Source organism: Alligator mississippiensis, chromosome 15 (assembly GCF_030867095.1).
Source record: "Alligator mississippiensis isolate rAllMis1 chromosome 15, rAllMis1, whole genome shotgun sequence".
NCBI classification, from domain to species: domain Eukaryota; kingdom Metazoa; phylum Chordata; order Crocodylia; family Alligatoridae; genus Alligator; species Alligator mississippiensis.
In genome coordinates this window covers 20,367,335-20,382,843 of record NC_081838.1, presented here as the reverse complement: position 1 = coordinate 20,382,843, position 15,509 = coordinate 20,367,335, and the positions used below count along the sequence as shown (strand labels likewise).

Genomic DNA, 15,509 nt, shown 5'->3' with positions numbered 1-15,509 from the left:
GTTAGAGGAGGGAGGAAGTAGACTAGGCACCAGAGAAGGGGTGGACTCTCCATCACTGGAGATATTCAAGAAGGGGTTGGAGACAACTGGTCAGAGATGATCTAGGTGTAGCAATACCTGTGTTTTACTATGGGGATGTCCCAGGCTTCTGGGCTTTGCTGGTTGCCCCTTGCCCTGCTTTCTGGTACAGGTGCCAGGGATTTTTTAGGGGTTTAGGTTGTAGCCGTGTTGGTCTAAGGACATAGGCAGACAAGGTTCCTTGGGTGAATTTGATATCTTTTATTAGACCAACCAGAATAGTTGGAGAATAGTTATTAAGCAAGTTTTCGGGTTCAAAAACCCTTCGTCACGCTAAGGAGGTTTCAGCAGTCGGTGCGTGCTCTTCCTGGATGGAATGAAAAGTAAAGAAGCCAGGGGCTGGGCTGGGCTGGGCTGGGCTGGGCTGGGCAGTCAGTTGCCAGGCAGATTATAATGTATCAAAAATCCAATGTCTATATTTAGTCCATGATCTCTAGTATCCAGCAGGTTGATGAAATGGAGCTCATAGGCTCGTCTCTGGGAAGTGTTGTCTAAGTGTCCCTTGAGGATCGGGACTCAGAGATTGGAGGGAGAGTGGCCCTTCTGTGAGAAGTGTGCCCCCACCAGTAATTGGGTATTTCTGTCTTTGATGGATGTCTGGTGTGCGTTCATTCTGGTGCGCAGTTGTTGTTTGGTCTCTCCTACGTATTTTCCATCAGGGCATTTGGTGCATTGAATGAGGTATATTACATTTCTGGAGGTGCAGCTGTAAGATCCTGGGATGCTGATGGCTCTGTTGTGGGGTGTAGTAATAGTGGGGGTGGTATGGGCCAGGACCCCACTATCCCACTGTCTAAACCCAGTTTACCTTGGAGTCACCCTTGATCGCATCCTCTCATACAAAGATATCATGAAGACAAAAGCAAAGGTGATCACCCAGAACGTTTTATATAAGCTCACCAACTCAAAATGGGGAGCTAGCCCTCAACTGTCCCAACCACTGCTCTGGATCTCAGCTTCTCTGCTGAGAAGCCTAGCTATGCATGCCCTGTATAAGAAAGGTTCGTACACGCTAAGCACCTTGATCCCATCTGAATGATAGGTGTTGATGCATCATGGGATGTCTGAAGCCTGCCAGCCTAAATGGTGTGCACTTGCTGGCTGGCATCGCTTGGTCTGACATAAGAACAGCAGTGGCCAGAAGGACAGAATGACGGAGACAAAGTGAAGCTGCGAGACACCCACCGTGTGACCATCCTACAAACATCTGAAGTCATGGCAGGAGCTTCTTCACCAGAACCCACCCCTTGATGCCACACCCAAGGAGACAGGGCTACAGATGTGGAATGAGAGACTGAAGAAAATACCCGACAGGGGGAAAATGGACACTCCAGCAGCCAAGTCCTTTACCAGGGGCTGATGAACCGTGGCAAAGGTGGCGGTGTCTCAACCACCTATGTACCAGAGTTGGACGCTCCAAGGAACTGGTGGAGAAGTGGAGCTACACCATGGATTTAACCACTTGTGACTGCAGCACAGAGCCTCAGACTATGCAACACCTGCTGCACTGCTGCTGCTTGAAGGCACATGTACAATGAAAGACTTTGCAAAGTACAGCAAACAAGCATAAGCATGTGTAACAAAATGATCAAACGCGATGTAGAGACATGAGACAAAGAAGTCATTTGGAGCTGGATCCAAGAGTTTTTGGAGGTTCCCAGGGATGAAACATGTATGCAAAGGATCCTGATTGCAGTGAGGACCCCCAAGACCCTTGGCCAGGCTGGACAAGGTTTCCCTAGCGACAAAGCGTGACGTTTTGAATTTCCAGGTTCAGAGCTGGTGGTTTCAGAGCAACGGAGACTGGGCAGCGGGGAGTAGCAACAGTGGTGGATGCAGTGATTTGATGGCTCATTATAACCTACCTGATTCCTGGTAATCTCAATGCTAATGACCCTCACTCCTTTTAATGGCTTTGATTCCATTAATCAAGTTATTCTTTCTTTTGCAGTTCTGCTGTCTTTCAGCTATTCCTGGTAACCTTTCTCTTCTGTTTCACAGGTGTTAACGATCCGCTCTCCTCGTTAACAGTCTTGATGTTCTACTAATAAAGCTATCCTTTCTTCTGCACACCTGCTATTACTTAGCCATGCCTGGTAATATCTCTCTTCTGTTCCACAGCTCTGCAGACTAGGTTTAGTCCTAGCTAAAAACCTTAACTCAGGTGTGATCATATTAACTCAAGTGAACATTAACTCAGTGTAGGGAATCAGAGCAGTGGCCGGTCAGCTGCTTGCTGACTCCCGGAGCCGGGCAGTAAACCTTTCGCCTCAACAGGCGGGTAGTGATGGATGGAGTGGGATTAACCAGGCACAGACACGTGTAGGTTACAGGAGTTTGTTTACTTACGTCGCCTAGATAGTGATGACGACGCAGGCGAGCCTTTGTTCCATTACAGCTTCGGTTACAGAGCTGAGTCTACACATTCAGGTTACAGCAAAGTAATGACAGACGTGGCGCCGGAGCGCTCGGGCTAGCAAGACTTTTCTACGTCAATATTTTCCGATGACGGGGAGTTTATTGGGAATTGATCAGGTTCCCAAATCTCTCTCTCTGGCAACATGAAAACAGGTGTTTCTGCTCAGAAATCCCCAGAGCTCTCTGCCTTGGGCGGAAACCGTTAAACTATTTATAGGCAGAGGTGTTTGACAGAGATACCCAATCGTGGACCGTTATATGGAATTTTTAATTTTTTGGCAGGTAGCAGCTCTTTGTCTCCTCAAGTTACAAGGTAGTGGGTTAGGTTTCTCTACCTGTTACGTGTGTGCTACGTGTGAGGAGCTTACGCTTATTTTTTGACCAATTATATATAGTTTTCCCTAGCATTTTATTTCAGCTGACCAATTATCTACAGTTCTCCCTCCGGGTTTTATTGCAGGGATTTATGGCAGGGCTATCCCCTTTCACCCTGACCAGTCTTAAGTTTCGTTTCTCGTTTGTGACGTGGGCATAAATTATATACAGCTCTTGCTTGGATTTTTTTCTCAGGAACTTCTGGACAGAGATTTCGTTAACCCTTAATTGACTGCTGTGTGCATCTCTTGCTAGTGACATGGGCACTGATTAATTTGGTTGTGACATGCCCCCTTGCCCATGGCACAGCAAGTGATCACTTACTTTCGGCTATAGCTCATTCTCGTCGTCATATTTGCTGTTATTGGGTTGTTTTTTTTCCGGCAAGCAGGTATATACAAAAGCAGAAAGCGTGGTTAACTTTGTTTTGAGATACTGTAAAATTTAACAACTAAAACACACAAATACAGCAATTGGTAACAAAAGCGTAATGAAGGGTATTAACAAGTTGAGGAACCATGATGACGTGTCCCACTCAAACCAACGGAAGAGGTCTGATAGCCAACCTTGGCCTATACCCGAGAGTCGGTTGACGTTTTCCGCAATTTTTTTTTTTATTTCTTTGTTTAAGACTATCAAAACGCATCAACCTTGTCATGCATCACTACTTGCTTCTCCTCTCAACGATTTGACACCAAACGTTTCCTGTCCTCCATGCACCTATGACATACACTAAGCCTTCACATTTGCCTTTTGTGTTCTCTCGTGTTTTAGTTAAGAAACCAAACTAAAAAGGCAAAATTCCCCTCTTTTCTCTCTCTCATTTAATGCTTCTGTCCATACTCAACCTTTCTGCGACATCCCCCAAACCTTCAGATTATCAGTGCTGTTTTCTTTCAGTTATTCAGAGCTTTCCACTCAAAACATTATGACTTGGCTTCACTGCGTAAAGTCTCGAACAAGCTTTAAAACAAAACAAAACAAGTATGTACAAGATCATTAACAGGAAAAGAAAAACCATAAAATGAGTTGTTAGTTATGTCTTTGGCCTAAAATGACAGAAGGTTCAGGATCGAGTTGGAGGTTTTGAAGTCAGCTTCGTTCGCCGAGGGACCTGTTGGTAACAGCAGGAATAGAGCGACGACCCTGCTCGCGACATATGAGCAGGCAGCCATTGTGGCGTCGACCCGGGTGTGCTGCAGGTTGGTGCTTGGTGATTCTCGCGATCGGGCAGTCACAGATTGCTGCTTCGTCACCGCTGGGCCTATAAGGGGAAAAAACAAACGAACAGACAAACAAACAAAGAAAACTAAAAAACAATAAAATTGTCTTTTGTACATCTACGAGCATAATGTCGTAGTGGTTGGAATAGTTCATAGATGCCCCCTTCAAGTAGTTGCTTGTTGGGGCCGGCTGCGGTGTTATCCAGAGTGCACTGTTAGGCATGGGTGCCTCCGGGGCCCGGACCGGTTGGCGGGATCGGTCGAGGTTGGTAGCCTAGTATATGTGCCAGTTGTCGTTGTCCCGCATCTCCTAGGACGTGTAGCTGTTGTTTGGTAAGCGTGAAGTGGTTTAGGAGGAACCCAAACATGGCTCTTGCCTCCAGCGTCCTCTGGGGTGGCAGTCTTGATTCCTTTCGTGAGTTGAATTGGGAATGTCTTGGCCCTTGGTATGCAGTAAGATAGCTTACGGCCACGGCTGAGTTTGCGGTTGCTGACTTTACAAGGTTTTGTAGTCGTGGAAGTTGACTTAAAAGATTTTCTGCTGGCTGAGTAATGAGCAGGTTGAGAAGGAGGCAAAGGTTGATGGTATTCTCTCCTCCATAAATCTCCACGCATGCTTCGATGACGTCAAGGGTGGTGGTGGTGGTTGCACCCTCCGGGTTGGTTACTTGCTTGGTTATTGTTACAGGATGAGCGGCAGCTGTAGTTGTTCCTGTGTCTGGTGGGAGGATCGGAGTCTCACTCGTTGCCCCCTCCCTGTGGGACGGAGGTAGGGCCGTTGGGAGCGACGTTATCTCCTGGGGCGGGGTAGCTGGGTGGAGTTCTGCCTGTTCTTCTGTGGCTCCACCCTTCTTTTCCAGGTTCTCCGGGCAACTCATTTTTCTCTCAGCGCCATTTTCTGGTGGCGGCGGAGGGTTTTGGCACGCGGCCATCTCTGCGGCAGCTTTGCTGACCGTAGCTAATTGGGTTTTTAAGTTTGCATTTTCACGCAGCAGGAGTGACACTGCGCTGAGCGGCACGTTAATCATCTTTCCTTTGTCCCGCTCGGAGCCTATCCACACTTTTCTGACTCCCTCTTCCCCTTTCAGCGAGAAGTAGCCGCTGACGCACCCCATCTCCGCTCCACCCGCTTGGTGATAAGCAATGTGGGCCCATAATTCATCCGCGTTATCTGCACGGCACCCCCCACTGCACCAGGGGCAGTTCTTAATTGATTCCAACTCCATCACGTTTCCCAAGCATCCTGTTCGTGACGCCATGTCGGGAATCAGAGCAGTGGCCGGTCAGCTGCTTGCTGACTCCCGGAGCCGGGCAGTAAACCTTTCGCCTCAACAGGCGGGTAGTGATGGATGGAGTGGGATTAACCAGGCACAGACACGTGTAGGTTACAGGAGTTTGTTTACTTACGTCGCCTAGATAGCGATGACGACGCAGGCGAGCCTTTGTTCCATTACAGCTTCGGTTACAGAGCTGAGTCTACGCATTCAGGTTACAGCAAAGTAATGACAGACGTGGCGCCGGAGCGCTCGGGCTAGCAAGACTTTTAACGTCAATATTTTCCGATGACGGGGAGTTTATTGGGAATTGATCAGGTTCCCAAATCTCTCTCTCTGGCGACATGAACACAGGTGTTTCTGCTCAGAAATCCCCAGAGCTCTCCGCCTTGGGCGGAAACTGTTAAACTATTTATAGGCAGAGGTGTTTCACAGAGATACCCAATTGTGAACTGTTATATGGAATTTTTTTTTGGCAGGTAGCAGCTCTTTGTCTCAAGTTACAAGGTAGTGGGTTAGGTTTCTCTACCTGTTACGTGTGAGGAGCTTACGCTTATTTTTTGACCAATTATATATAGTTTTCCCTAGCATTTTATTTCAGCTCACCAATTATTTACAGTTTTCCCTCCGGGTTTTATTGCAGGGATTTATGGCAGGGCTATCCCCTTTCACCCTGACCAGTCTTAAGTTTCGTTTCTCGTTTGTGACGTGGGCATAAATTATATACCGCTCTTGCTTGGATTTTTTTCTCAGGAACTTCTGGATAGAGATTTCTTTAACCCTTAATTGACTGCTGTGAGCATCTCTTGCTAGTGACATGGGCACTGATTAATTTGGTTGTGACACTCAGGTGTGGAAATCACTGACTGGGAAGTGTTGGGTACACTGAAAAGATGCTCAAGGTTAGATGGTGTTTTACAAATCTGAATAAGACATACATTTAACTCTAATGACTACAGGACTAATAAAACAATATATTATCCCTAGCTTGGTGTGTTTTTTAAACTTAATATATAAGCTAGCAAATGAGTGTGTTCCAATAAAATCATGTTCATTTTTACTTGGATCTTAACTGAATACTACAGCCCTCGGCCCCTAGAGCTGTGGTTTTTCAACCTTTTTTTATTTGTGGACCCCTAAAAAATTCTGTATGGAGGCACATACCCTTTCAATGGTAAGTGTGGGTCTTCACATACTTTTGATTGATCACAGTCATCTTTTGCGGACCCTTTAAACATAGTCTGCAGGGGTCCACAGTCCACAGGTTGAAAGTCACTGCCCTAATATATTAGTAAAGCTTCTAGTTTCCTTTTACTTGGAGGAAAATGTGTGTCATGTTCTGCGTGACATTACACTGCACCGTCTACTCCCCCTGTTCAAAATGATCTGCTAATGGCAAAGAGGAGATGCAGATTCAAAGAGGGGAGGCCCCTGCCAGCTTAGGGAGCTCCATGCTCTGCCTCTGACAGCATGAAGCCTCTTACCTTTGCCTCCACTGCCACCCTGTGGCCCATCAAAATTGCCACCAGCATTGTTGTGGCTGCTTCAGCGCTGGCCTGAGCAGCTACAGGGCCAGATCACTAAAGGAAACCAGGTTACAGTCTTCTCCACAGCTCGGGAATAAACAGGGCAGCGCAGCTTGAAATGGCACCTTCGCTGGGGTCACCAAACCCAGCAAGAACCTGGCTGGAGCCTAGTATCCCTCACCAGGGCTACCCGGAGGTAAAAGCGCTCGAACCTCTGAGAAGGCACCCAAGCTTCCTTGGGGATATTTCATATTTAGTTTAGACCCAGACTCTCTGGCGTCGACAGAAGCTGGTTTCTCAGGATGTTCTCCTTTTTAAGCTGGGGCCGATCGCAGCAAACCGGCCGCACAGCTGTACAGAACCGTCCTGCTGAAAAGTCGACTTTTCTAAGCTCTGTGTATTCAGATTGCCCTGACGGCCAGCGGGCGGGGGTTGCACTGAAAACCATTTGAGAGCGCTGCCCAAACCTTGGCTTGCTTGTGGCCTAAAATGGCAGGGATCAAGGCAAACAAGTGTCCGCGGAGGCCTGGTCCGGGAAGGACATTTCTTCAAAGGAATTTCTCGGGGGTACAATAAAGCCAGAGGGAGAAGTTGAGTGTGTCGGGCAAGGGCCTGGAGAAGTCGAGCCCGTGTAGGGCAACTGTGCATTGGCCTGCTGGATTGATGCAAGCAGCTTTGAACATGGCAACAGATTCATGTCCTGCAGGAGACAGAGCGCCACCTCTTACCCCTGGCAGGTTCATTCCTGCTGTCAACGCACTGTAAAGTTTGTAAGTCAGGGAGGTGCCAGATTTGCCTAGAGAGCCAGCGACTGCAGGGCTAAAAGGAGTGCTGCGCTTCATACGATGTGCAAACGCAGGCCAGAAGTGCAATGATGAGGCCTTACCCTCTTTGGAGGGTGTAACCGGGACAGCCCCCCCCCCCCCCCAGTGCTGCAAAGGCCACGGGCCGAGCTGAAGAGGCAGCTCCCGCTCTCAGCCGGAAGAGGCCGCGTCCTCCGTCCCGCGGCCATCCGTCAAACCGACCGCTCTTGTTCAGCCTCGCGAAACGCCGTCGAGCCCGCCCGGCGAGGACAGGGTTAACCCCGCAGCCTCGCCGCGCGGGAAGTCGGGGGCGGGGCTGCGGCCGCCGGAACCTTCTGCTTCCACTTCCGCTTCCGGCTGCGCGGGGTCGCGGGAACTGCCGGCAGCGCGGGGCGGTCCGCAGGTCGGGAGCGCGGGGGGCCGGGGGGAGCGGGCTGCAGGGGGAAGGTGGCCCAGGCCCGGCCCGGCCATGGTGACAGCCCCCCCGGCACCGCGAGAGAGAGAAGAGCCCGGAGCGTCCCCTCCGCTGGCCCCGGGGCAGACAGCCCCCTTGTGCCGCGCGGCCGGGCCCGGCCCCCCTTCTCGGGGTCCCTCTGAGGCGTCCGGGGCAAAGCCCGGTGCCCCCCGGTTTGCCCTCAAACAGGCTGATGCCTTCTGCTGCCTGCCCCGGCGGCCGGCTCTCCGCCCGCAGGAGCTGGTGACAGCCGGTTCCCTGAGGTGGTCTCTTTTTAAGCATCTTTTTCGCTCTGCCCGTGACCTGGGCAGCTCTGTAGCCAGCTCAGTGGCTGGTGTGACGGTGCCGGGTCTGGGCTGCCATGTCCCACGGTGATGCTGGTGCTGTCTCCTTTCCCGCAGGCGGCGCAGGGCAGGACGCTTCCAGCCCCCGGCTGGGCTGAGACCTCAGGCGGACGCAGTACCTGCGTAGCTGGAGCCAGCGCCGGCCACCTGTTCCCAGCACTCCTGTGAAGATGGAGGAGCAGCAGGACGCAGCAGGCCCCAGGCCCAGGGCAGAGAAAGCCCCTCCTGTCATCCAGGCCAGGGCCAGCCAGGACAGCCCGAGAGAGGCTGGGCCGCAGCAGATCAAGCAGGAGCCGCAGGAGGAGCTGGTCGAGTGCGTGGAGGTGGCGCAAGTGGAGGCCGTGACAGCCCCGGGGACCCCACGGCAGCTGGAGCCGGTGCCAGGGGACGACCTCCCGGTCCTGGAGATGTGGCGACAGCGCTTCAGAGGCTTCTGCTACCAGGAGGCCGAGGGGCCGCGGGAGGTCTGCATCCGCCTGCGGGAGCTGTGCCGGCGCTGGCTGGAGCCCCAGCGCCGCAGCAAGGAGCAGATCCTGGAACTGCTGGTGCTGGAGCAGTTCCTGGCGGTCCTGCCCCAGGAGATGCAGAGCTGGGAGTGGGGGCCTGGTGTGGAAACCTGCGCCGAGGCCGTGGCCCTGGCCGAGGGCCTTTGGCTGGAGCAGCCAGAGGACGAGAAGCTGCAGGTGAGAGTGTTTGGCCCCGGTCGCCCGTGCTCCCGTCCGCACCACCCTAAGCCTGGGGGACGTTGCTGCCCAGCTCCCTGGTCACACGTGTGCTTTGTCCCCAGGTCACGGTGTGCGTGAAGGTTGAGGAGGTGACCTCGGACAAGGGGGCCCCTGCGGGGGACTTGTGGGAACCTCTGGACTCCTGGGTGGAGCAGCCGCAGGAGGAGGAAGGACGGGGAGAAAGCCCCGGGCCCCAGGAGAAGCCGTCACGTGTCCCCAAAGAGGAGCCCACACCCCACGAGGAGTCAGGTAGCATGCCAGGCACCAGGCAGGGACCCTGCTCTCTGTGCATGGGCAGCTGTTCAGTGCATGAAGAGGGCTTCAGTCTCTGGTGGGACCTCCAGCTGGAAGGTCCCCTGTCTCAGGTGGGCCTTGGGGCACTAGCAGCTTAAATCTCAATGATCAGGTCCCAGTTGCCACTCTCATGCCTGCCAGGAGCCCCTGTGCCCCTAAATAGGTGGGCACAGGTGTCTGGTACGTGGGTTTTCCCCGGGACGGTGGCATGCAGTTAACCCCCAGCACTGTCCTGCTGCAGATTCCCCCGACGTGGAGGAGACCTGGGGCACGGTGGAGGTGGAGAGCTCCTTAGGCTGGTTCCCCCGACGAGGCCGTTTCCCCGGAACAGGTGAGGGACGGTGGCTGTGTCCTTTCCAGTAGCCAGAGGCACCTAGCAAGGGTCCCGACTGGAGAGACTGGGCAGTCCACCTGAAATGGACACCAGGCAGTTCATTCTCACCCAGGGGGAATTAAAGGGTGGGACTCGTTGCCACCAGATGTTTGGGAAGTTCAGAGTGTAGCCAGGTTCACCAAGGGATTGGACATGTTCTGGAGGAAAGGGGCATCTGTCGCTATTGAGCACAGGAGCAACCATGATATCAGAGATTCCCAGACCTTCAGTGCCGGAGGCTGCAAGGGAGAGAGAAACAGAGGAAACCCCTGGTCAGACCCAGTCACCCTCCCTTTCTCTGCTGTTGTGTGACACAGGAGACTGGGCAGGACATGGCCTGACCCAGGCAATGGCAGCTCCTATGTTCTTATTGCCCTCTCCTGCTGGAGCATTTTGGGGGTCGATGCTCCAGCACCTCAGTTTATCCCGTCCCCCTAGAACTGCTGCATGCACCTTGGAAAAGACACTCCTGACCTTTCCATCTTTGCACCCCCTCACTTCACACATGGGTCCTGTCACAGCACCAGGGTCCCCCAGGTGTCTCCCCTGGGGACTGATGTCCCTGCAGGCGTTGACCATGGGCTGCACTCACCACTGAGCCAGGACAGAGTCACTGGGGCTCATCTCTGGCATGGTAGCCTCAGAGGTCTGTTAGCAGGAGCTGCGAGGCTCTGGCTCTTCTTTCTCTCTCCCCTCTGGTGGGCTGAGGCCTGGGGCTGCCCTAGGTGCACGCCAGCACAGGGGAAGAGCAGGGCTCTTGTCTGCCTTCAGCACTGGGACTGACCTGTGAATTCTCCTCCCCAGCAGGCACAGGGACCCCAGGTAGAACTGAGCAGCAGACTCCTGATGAAGGACCTGCCCACCTGGCGCTGACAGGGACATCCCTGGGAAGCCACCTGCACAAAAGACAAGCCAGGCCCCCCAGGCAGAGGGAGACCATGGCAGCGCACAGTGTCGCAGCTCCGCTTGGACTGAGCCTGGGCTGCGGGGAAAAGTCCATGGAGCCAAGAGACCCGAATGAGGGCAAGCTTCCTGTGAGCGGAGAAGGCCCAGGAGGGCAGCAGGAGCCAGGAGCCCAGGGCAGGGGGAGACAGCATGGCTGCCCCACCTGTGGGAAGCTCTTTGAGTGCCCTGCACACCTGGCCCTGCACGAGCGTGTGCACACAGGCGAGAAGCCTCACGCCTGCCCCCTGTGTGGCCGGAGCTTCGCCCGTCCCGGCAACCTGGCCGCCCACTTCAAGACACACTCAGGCGAGAGGCCACACCGGTGTCCCGACTGCGGCAAGGGCTTTGCCCGCCCTGACAACCTGGCCACGCACCGCCGCACCCACACTGGGGAGAAGCCCCACGGCTGTGGCCAGTGTGGCAAGCACTTCGCCAGCCTCTCCCACCTGGCTAAGCACCGGCGCCAGCATGCAGGGGACAAGCCACACCGCTGCGCCCACTGCGCCAAGGCCTTCCTGTTCCCCTCAGACCTGGCTGCCCACCAGCGTGTGCACGTGCGGGGGGGGCCACCGCTGCACCGCTGCACCCAGTGTGGGAAGGCCTTCAGCCACCCTGTCAATTTGGCCCGGCACCAGCGCAGCCATGAGGGGGACAAACCACACCGCTGTGCCCTCTGTGGCAAAGGCTTTGCCCACCCCTCGCTGCTGGCGCGGCACCGACCCGTGCACACCGGGGAGAGGCCACACACCTGCACCCAGTGTGGCAAGGGCTTCGTGTCCCGCTCCGACCTGGCTCGGCACTGCCATGTGCACACAGGCGAGAGGCCACACACATGTGCCCAGTGCGGCAAGGGCTTCGTGCAGCATGCCCACCTCGTCCGCCACCGGCGCCTCCACATGCCACCACTGCCATCACCACTGCTGTAGATTCATAGATTATAGAGTCGGAAGGGACCCAATTGGTCATCATGTCCGACCCCCTGCCCCTGGCAAGAAAGAGGGCTGAGGTCAGACGACCCCAGCCAGGTGATTGTCAAGCCTCCTCTTGAAGACCTCCAATTTAGGTGACAGCACCATCTCTCTTGGCAGCCCATTCCAGACTCTGGCCACCCTTACTGTAAAAATATTTCTTCCTAATGTCTAACCTAAATCTACTCTCCACTAATTTGCACCCATTATTCCTAGTTACTCCCTGGGACGCTCTGGTAAACAGCGCATCCCCAATTCCCTCCTGTCCTCTCCTGATAAATTTATAGGGGGCTACAAGGTCACCCCTCAGCCATCTTTTGTATAGGCTGAAGAGATCCGGATCTCTCAACCTCTCCTTGTAGGGTCTTTCATGGAGACCACTAATCATGCAAGTGGCCCTCCTTTGAACCCTCTCCAGATCCTCCATGTCCCTCTTGAAGTGCGGCGCCCAAAACTGGACACAGTACTCCAACTGCAGCCTGACCAATGCCGCGTAGAGGGGGAGCAGCACCTCCCTCTATCTGTTGGTCATGCATCTGCTAATACACAAGATGCGATTGACTTTGTTGAAGGCCTCGTTACACTGCCGGCTCATGTTCATCTTGGAGTCAGCTATGACTCCAAGATCTCTCTCAGCCTCTGAGCTGCTAAGGAGGTCATCTCCCCAACCTGTAGGTGTGCTGGGGATCCCTCCTTCCTAGGTGGAGCACCTTACATTTATCTTTGTTGAATTGCATCCTATTACGTTCCGCCTATTAATCTAACCTGTCAGCCTGTAACTGCTCCCTGCCCTCTGATGTATTAACTTTGCCCCATAATTTAGTGTCATCCATGAACTTGGAGAGGGTGCTCACCACACCGTCATCCAAATTGCTGATGAAGATATTAAATAACACCTGCCCAAGGACCGAACCCTGCAGAACCCCACTGCCCACCTCCTTCCAGGCTGAGAATGACCCATCAACCACCACTCTCTGGGTGCGGTGCCTAAGCCAGTTAGCCACCCACCTGACTGTAGGGGTTCACTCCACAGCCTGTTATTTTCCCTATGAGAATAGAATGCAGAACTGTGTCGAAGGCCTTCCTAAAATCCAGGTAGATGGCACCTGCCTCTGCTCCTGTGTCAAGGCAGTGTGACCTGGTCATAAAAGGCTATAAGGTTTGTCAGGCAGGATCTACCTGTGACAAACCTGTGCTGATTTCTTTTCGGCATCGTTTCTCCTGCTGGGCTTTCACAAATATACTCTGATGATTTTTTCTAGTATTTTCCCAGGGATAGAGGTAAGACTGACTGGCCTAAAGTTACCAGGCTCCTCCCTTCTCCCCTTCTTAAAAATGAGCACCACTTTGGCCTTTTTCCAGTCCTCAGGGACCTGTCCGGAGCACCAGGAGAGCTCAAACAGCCGTGCCAGCGGCTCAGCAATGACACTGGCCAATTCCTTCAGCAGCCGTGGATGGAGGTCATCCAGGCCAGCTGACTTGTGCCCATCCAGTCCTTCCAAGTGCTCTTTAACTAAGTCAGCACTAACCTTTGGCAATCTGGTGCCTTTTGGACATCTGTCTATGCTCAAGGTGTAGGGATTGTCTTGGTCAGTATTAAGGAGTACTGAAGCGAAGAACTCATTGAAGAGCTCTGCTTTTTTGTCTGCGTCAACCACCAACTGACCTGATTTGTCCTGCAGGGGCCCTATGCTACTCTGCACCACCTTTTTGCTCACTATGTACCTAGAATGACTTTTTATTGTCCTTGATTGTTGTAGCCAGCCTAAGCTCCAGTCCTGCCTTGGCCTGCCTAACTGACTCCCTGCAATAGCATGCTAGGGTGGTGTATGCCTCCTTGGTGGCTACCCCCTGCAATAGTGCTGCCCACAATGCCAGAGGGCATTGGGTGCCCTCACACCTGTCCACTCTTGCAGCCCACCAGCTGCCATCGCTGCTGTAGTACTGCTGATGGCACCAGAAGGCATTGGGCACTCTTCACAGCCCTCTGCTCTCACAGCCCACTGGCTGCCATCACCACTGTCCACAGCACCAGAAACCATTGGGCACCCCTTGAACCCCTCCAATCTCTGAGCCCTGTGGCTGCCATTACCACCATAGTACTGCCCATGGCACCAGAGGGCATCAAGTACCCCTCGCTCCCTGGACCAAGGACTGGAAGAGGTTTCCTCTTCCCTCATCCATCATCAGGCACTGCAGGATCCACTGAGGCTAGAGGCCTTTGCTTTTCATCCTCGACCCCACTTTTTCATGCACTTTTCTACCCTTTTCCCTGAGGTGTCCATGCCCACAGGACTGTGGCCTTTGTGAGCTGTGAAAGACCCTGGTGCTAGGCAGGGGTGTTGGGTACGGTTGTGCCCCCACGTGCGGCTGGGCCTTAGGGAGCTGTGAAGGTCTGGGAGCTGCATCCCTGCCACACCCACGGAGTGAGAAGAAGTAGTGGGGTGGAAGCAGTTTCTGTCTGCCTAGCCCTGGTGCTGGCTTGGATACAGACAAAGCCCCGCACTACTGAGGGTCCCTGGATCCATGGGCCAGACCCTGGCTGCAGGCCCTGTGTCACCAGTCCCTACCCCCACGCCTCAGCCCAGCCCAGCAGGCTGGGGGAATTAAAAGGTGGGACTCATTGCCACCAGACTTGGGGGAAGCTGACAGTGTAGCCAGATTCACCAAGGGATTGGACATGGTCTTGGAGGAAAGGGGCATCCATGGCTATTGAGCACAGGAGTGAGGGCATTATCAGAGCTTCCCAGACCTTAAATGCTGGAGGCTGCAAGGGAGAGAGGAATGGGAAACCCCTGGTCAGACCCAATCACTCTCCCTTTCTCTGCTGCTGTGTGACAGGAGACTGGACAGAACATGCTGTGAAATGGGAGAGGAGCAGGGGCTGGAGCCCTTCCGGAGCTGAGGCCTCTGTGTTTCCTGGCCCCCTCCTGTTGCAAAGAAATCACCAGGATCTGGGGCCTGTTCCCAACAACGAGGGCTCTCGTGGCCGAGAAATATGAGACGGTTGCACTGGAGTCATCGATCCAGGGAGCACAGCAAGGGCCCTGTACTGGTATCTCTTACCAGGAGCCTCTGCCCTGAGGGTCCTGGTGCCTCAGTGCTGGCACAGGGTTGGCTGTGGGGGCCTGAAGCTCAGCATGTTTGAGATTTCATGCTCTGCTAGCCTTGAAGCCATTTGGCCCTGTGATTCTCCCATAGCTGCTACTCCAAGCAGCCAGCAGCCCACCCCAGAGCATGGTCTTGCCTTTCATCCCTGATTGTCCTATCATCTGATCCCTGCCCCCAGTCCCTGTCCTGCTGGATGGAGCCCCTGACTGGTGCCTTGAATGGAGCAGCAGTTCAGCAGCCAGGAAGTGGCTCCCACTTTCCTGATGTTACAGTTTTTTAAAGACAATAAATGTCGATGTGTGAACAGCCCTTGGGTTTCTGGGAGATGCTGGTTTGTTTTGCAGTTGGATGTGACCCCAGGAGGAGGATGAGAAGAAGGGGACTTTTGAAGGGGCCCATTAGAAGCTGCATTTCCCAGGGGGCTGCAATGAGCCCTGGAAGTTGGCGCAGGTGCCCGTGTTAACAGAACTGAAATCCGTGGGGATCTTTGAAGGGGTCATGTTGACCAACCAGTTATAGTCACCGGCCATGTCTCTAGAAGGCCTGGCTTCAAAGCCTGGCTCTCAAAGGCTGCTTCCACTCCATCCAAACTGGCTCT

General features: G+C 53.7%; 1 protein-coding gene and 1 long non-coding RNA gene across 6 annotated transcripts; one reads left to right on the top strand and one right to left on the bottom strand.

The window, feature by feature from the left end:
* Positions 1-2,401: 2,401 nt before the first annotated feature.
* On the bottom strand, positions 2,402-8,048 carry LOC132245904 (uncharacterized). Its single transcript, XR_009457603.1, has 2 exons — positions 5,502-8,048; positions 2,402-4,135 (listed from the first exon to the last, which is right to left on the bottom strand). It is a non-coding gene; the product is annotated as an uncharacterized LOC132245904 (long non-coding RNA).
* On the top strand, positions 8,042-15,220 carry LOC102572896 (zinc finger protein with KRAB and SCAN domains 8). 5 transcript variants are annotated; one of them, XM_019497614.2, is made up of 5 exons: positions 8,042-8,100; positions 8,553-9,178; positions 9,283-9,469; positions 9,756-9,845; positions 10,692-15,220. In XM_019497614.2, exons 2-5 carry the CDS (start codon positions 8,666-8,668, stop codon positions 11,756-11,758), a joined length of 1,857 nt encoding a protein of 618 aa, XP_019353159.1. In that variant the 5' UTR covers positions 8,042-8,100; positions 8,553-8,665; the 3' UTR covers positions 11,759-15,220. The 5 variants fall into 5 exon arrangements, with proteins under 5 accessions (XP_019353159.1, XP_019353160.1, XP_059575193.1 ...); XM_019497615.2 differs by lacking the exon at positions 8,042-8,100 and adding an exon at positions 8,107-8,414; XM_059719210.1 differs by lacking the exon at positions 8,042-8,100 and having other exon boundaries at positions 8,107-9,178; positions 10,695-15,220.
* The last annotated feature ends 289 nt before the right edge of the window (positions 15,221-15,509 follow it).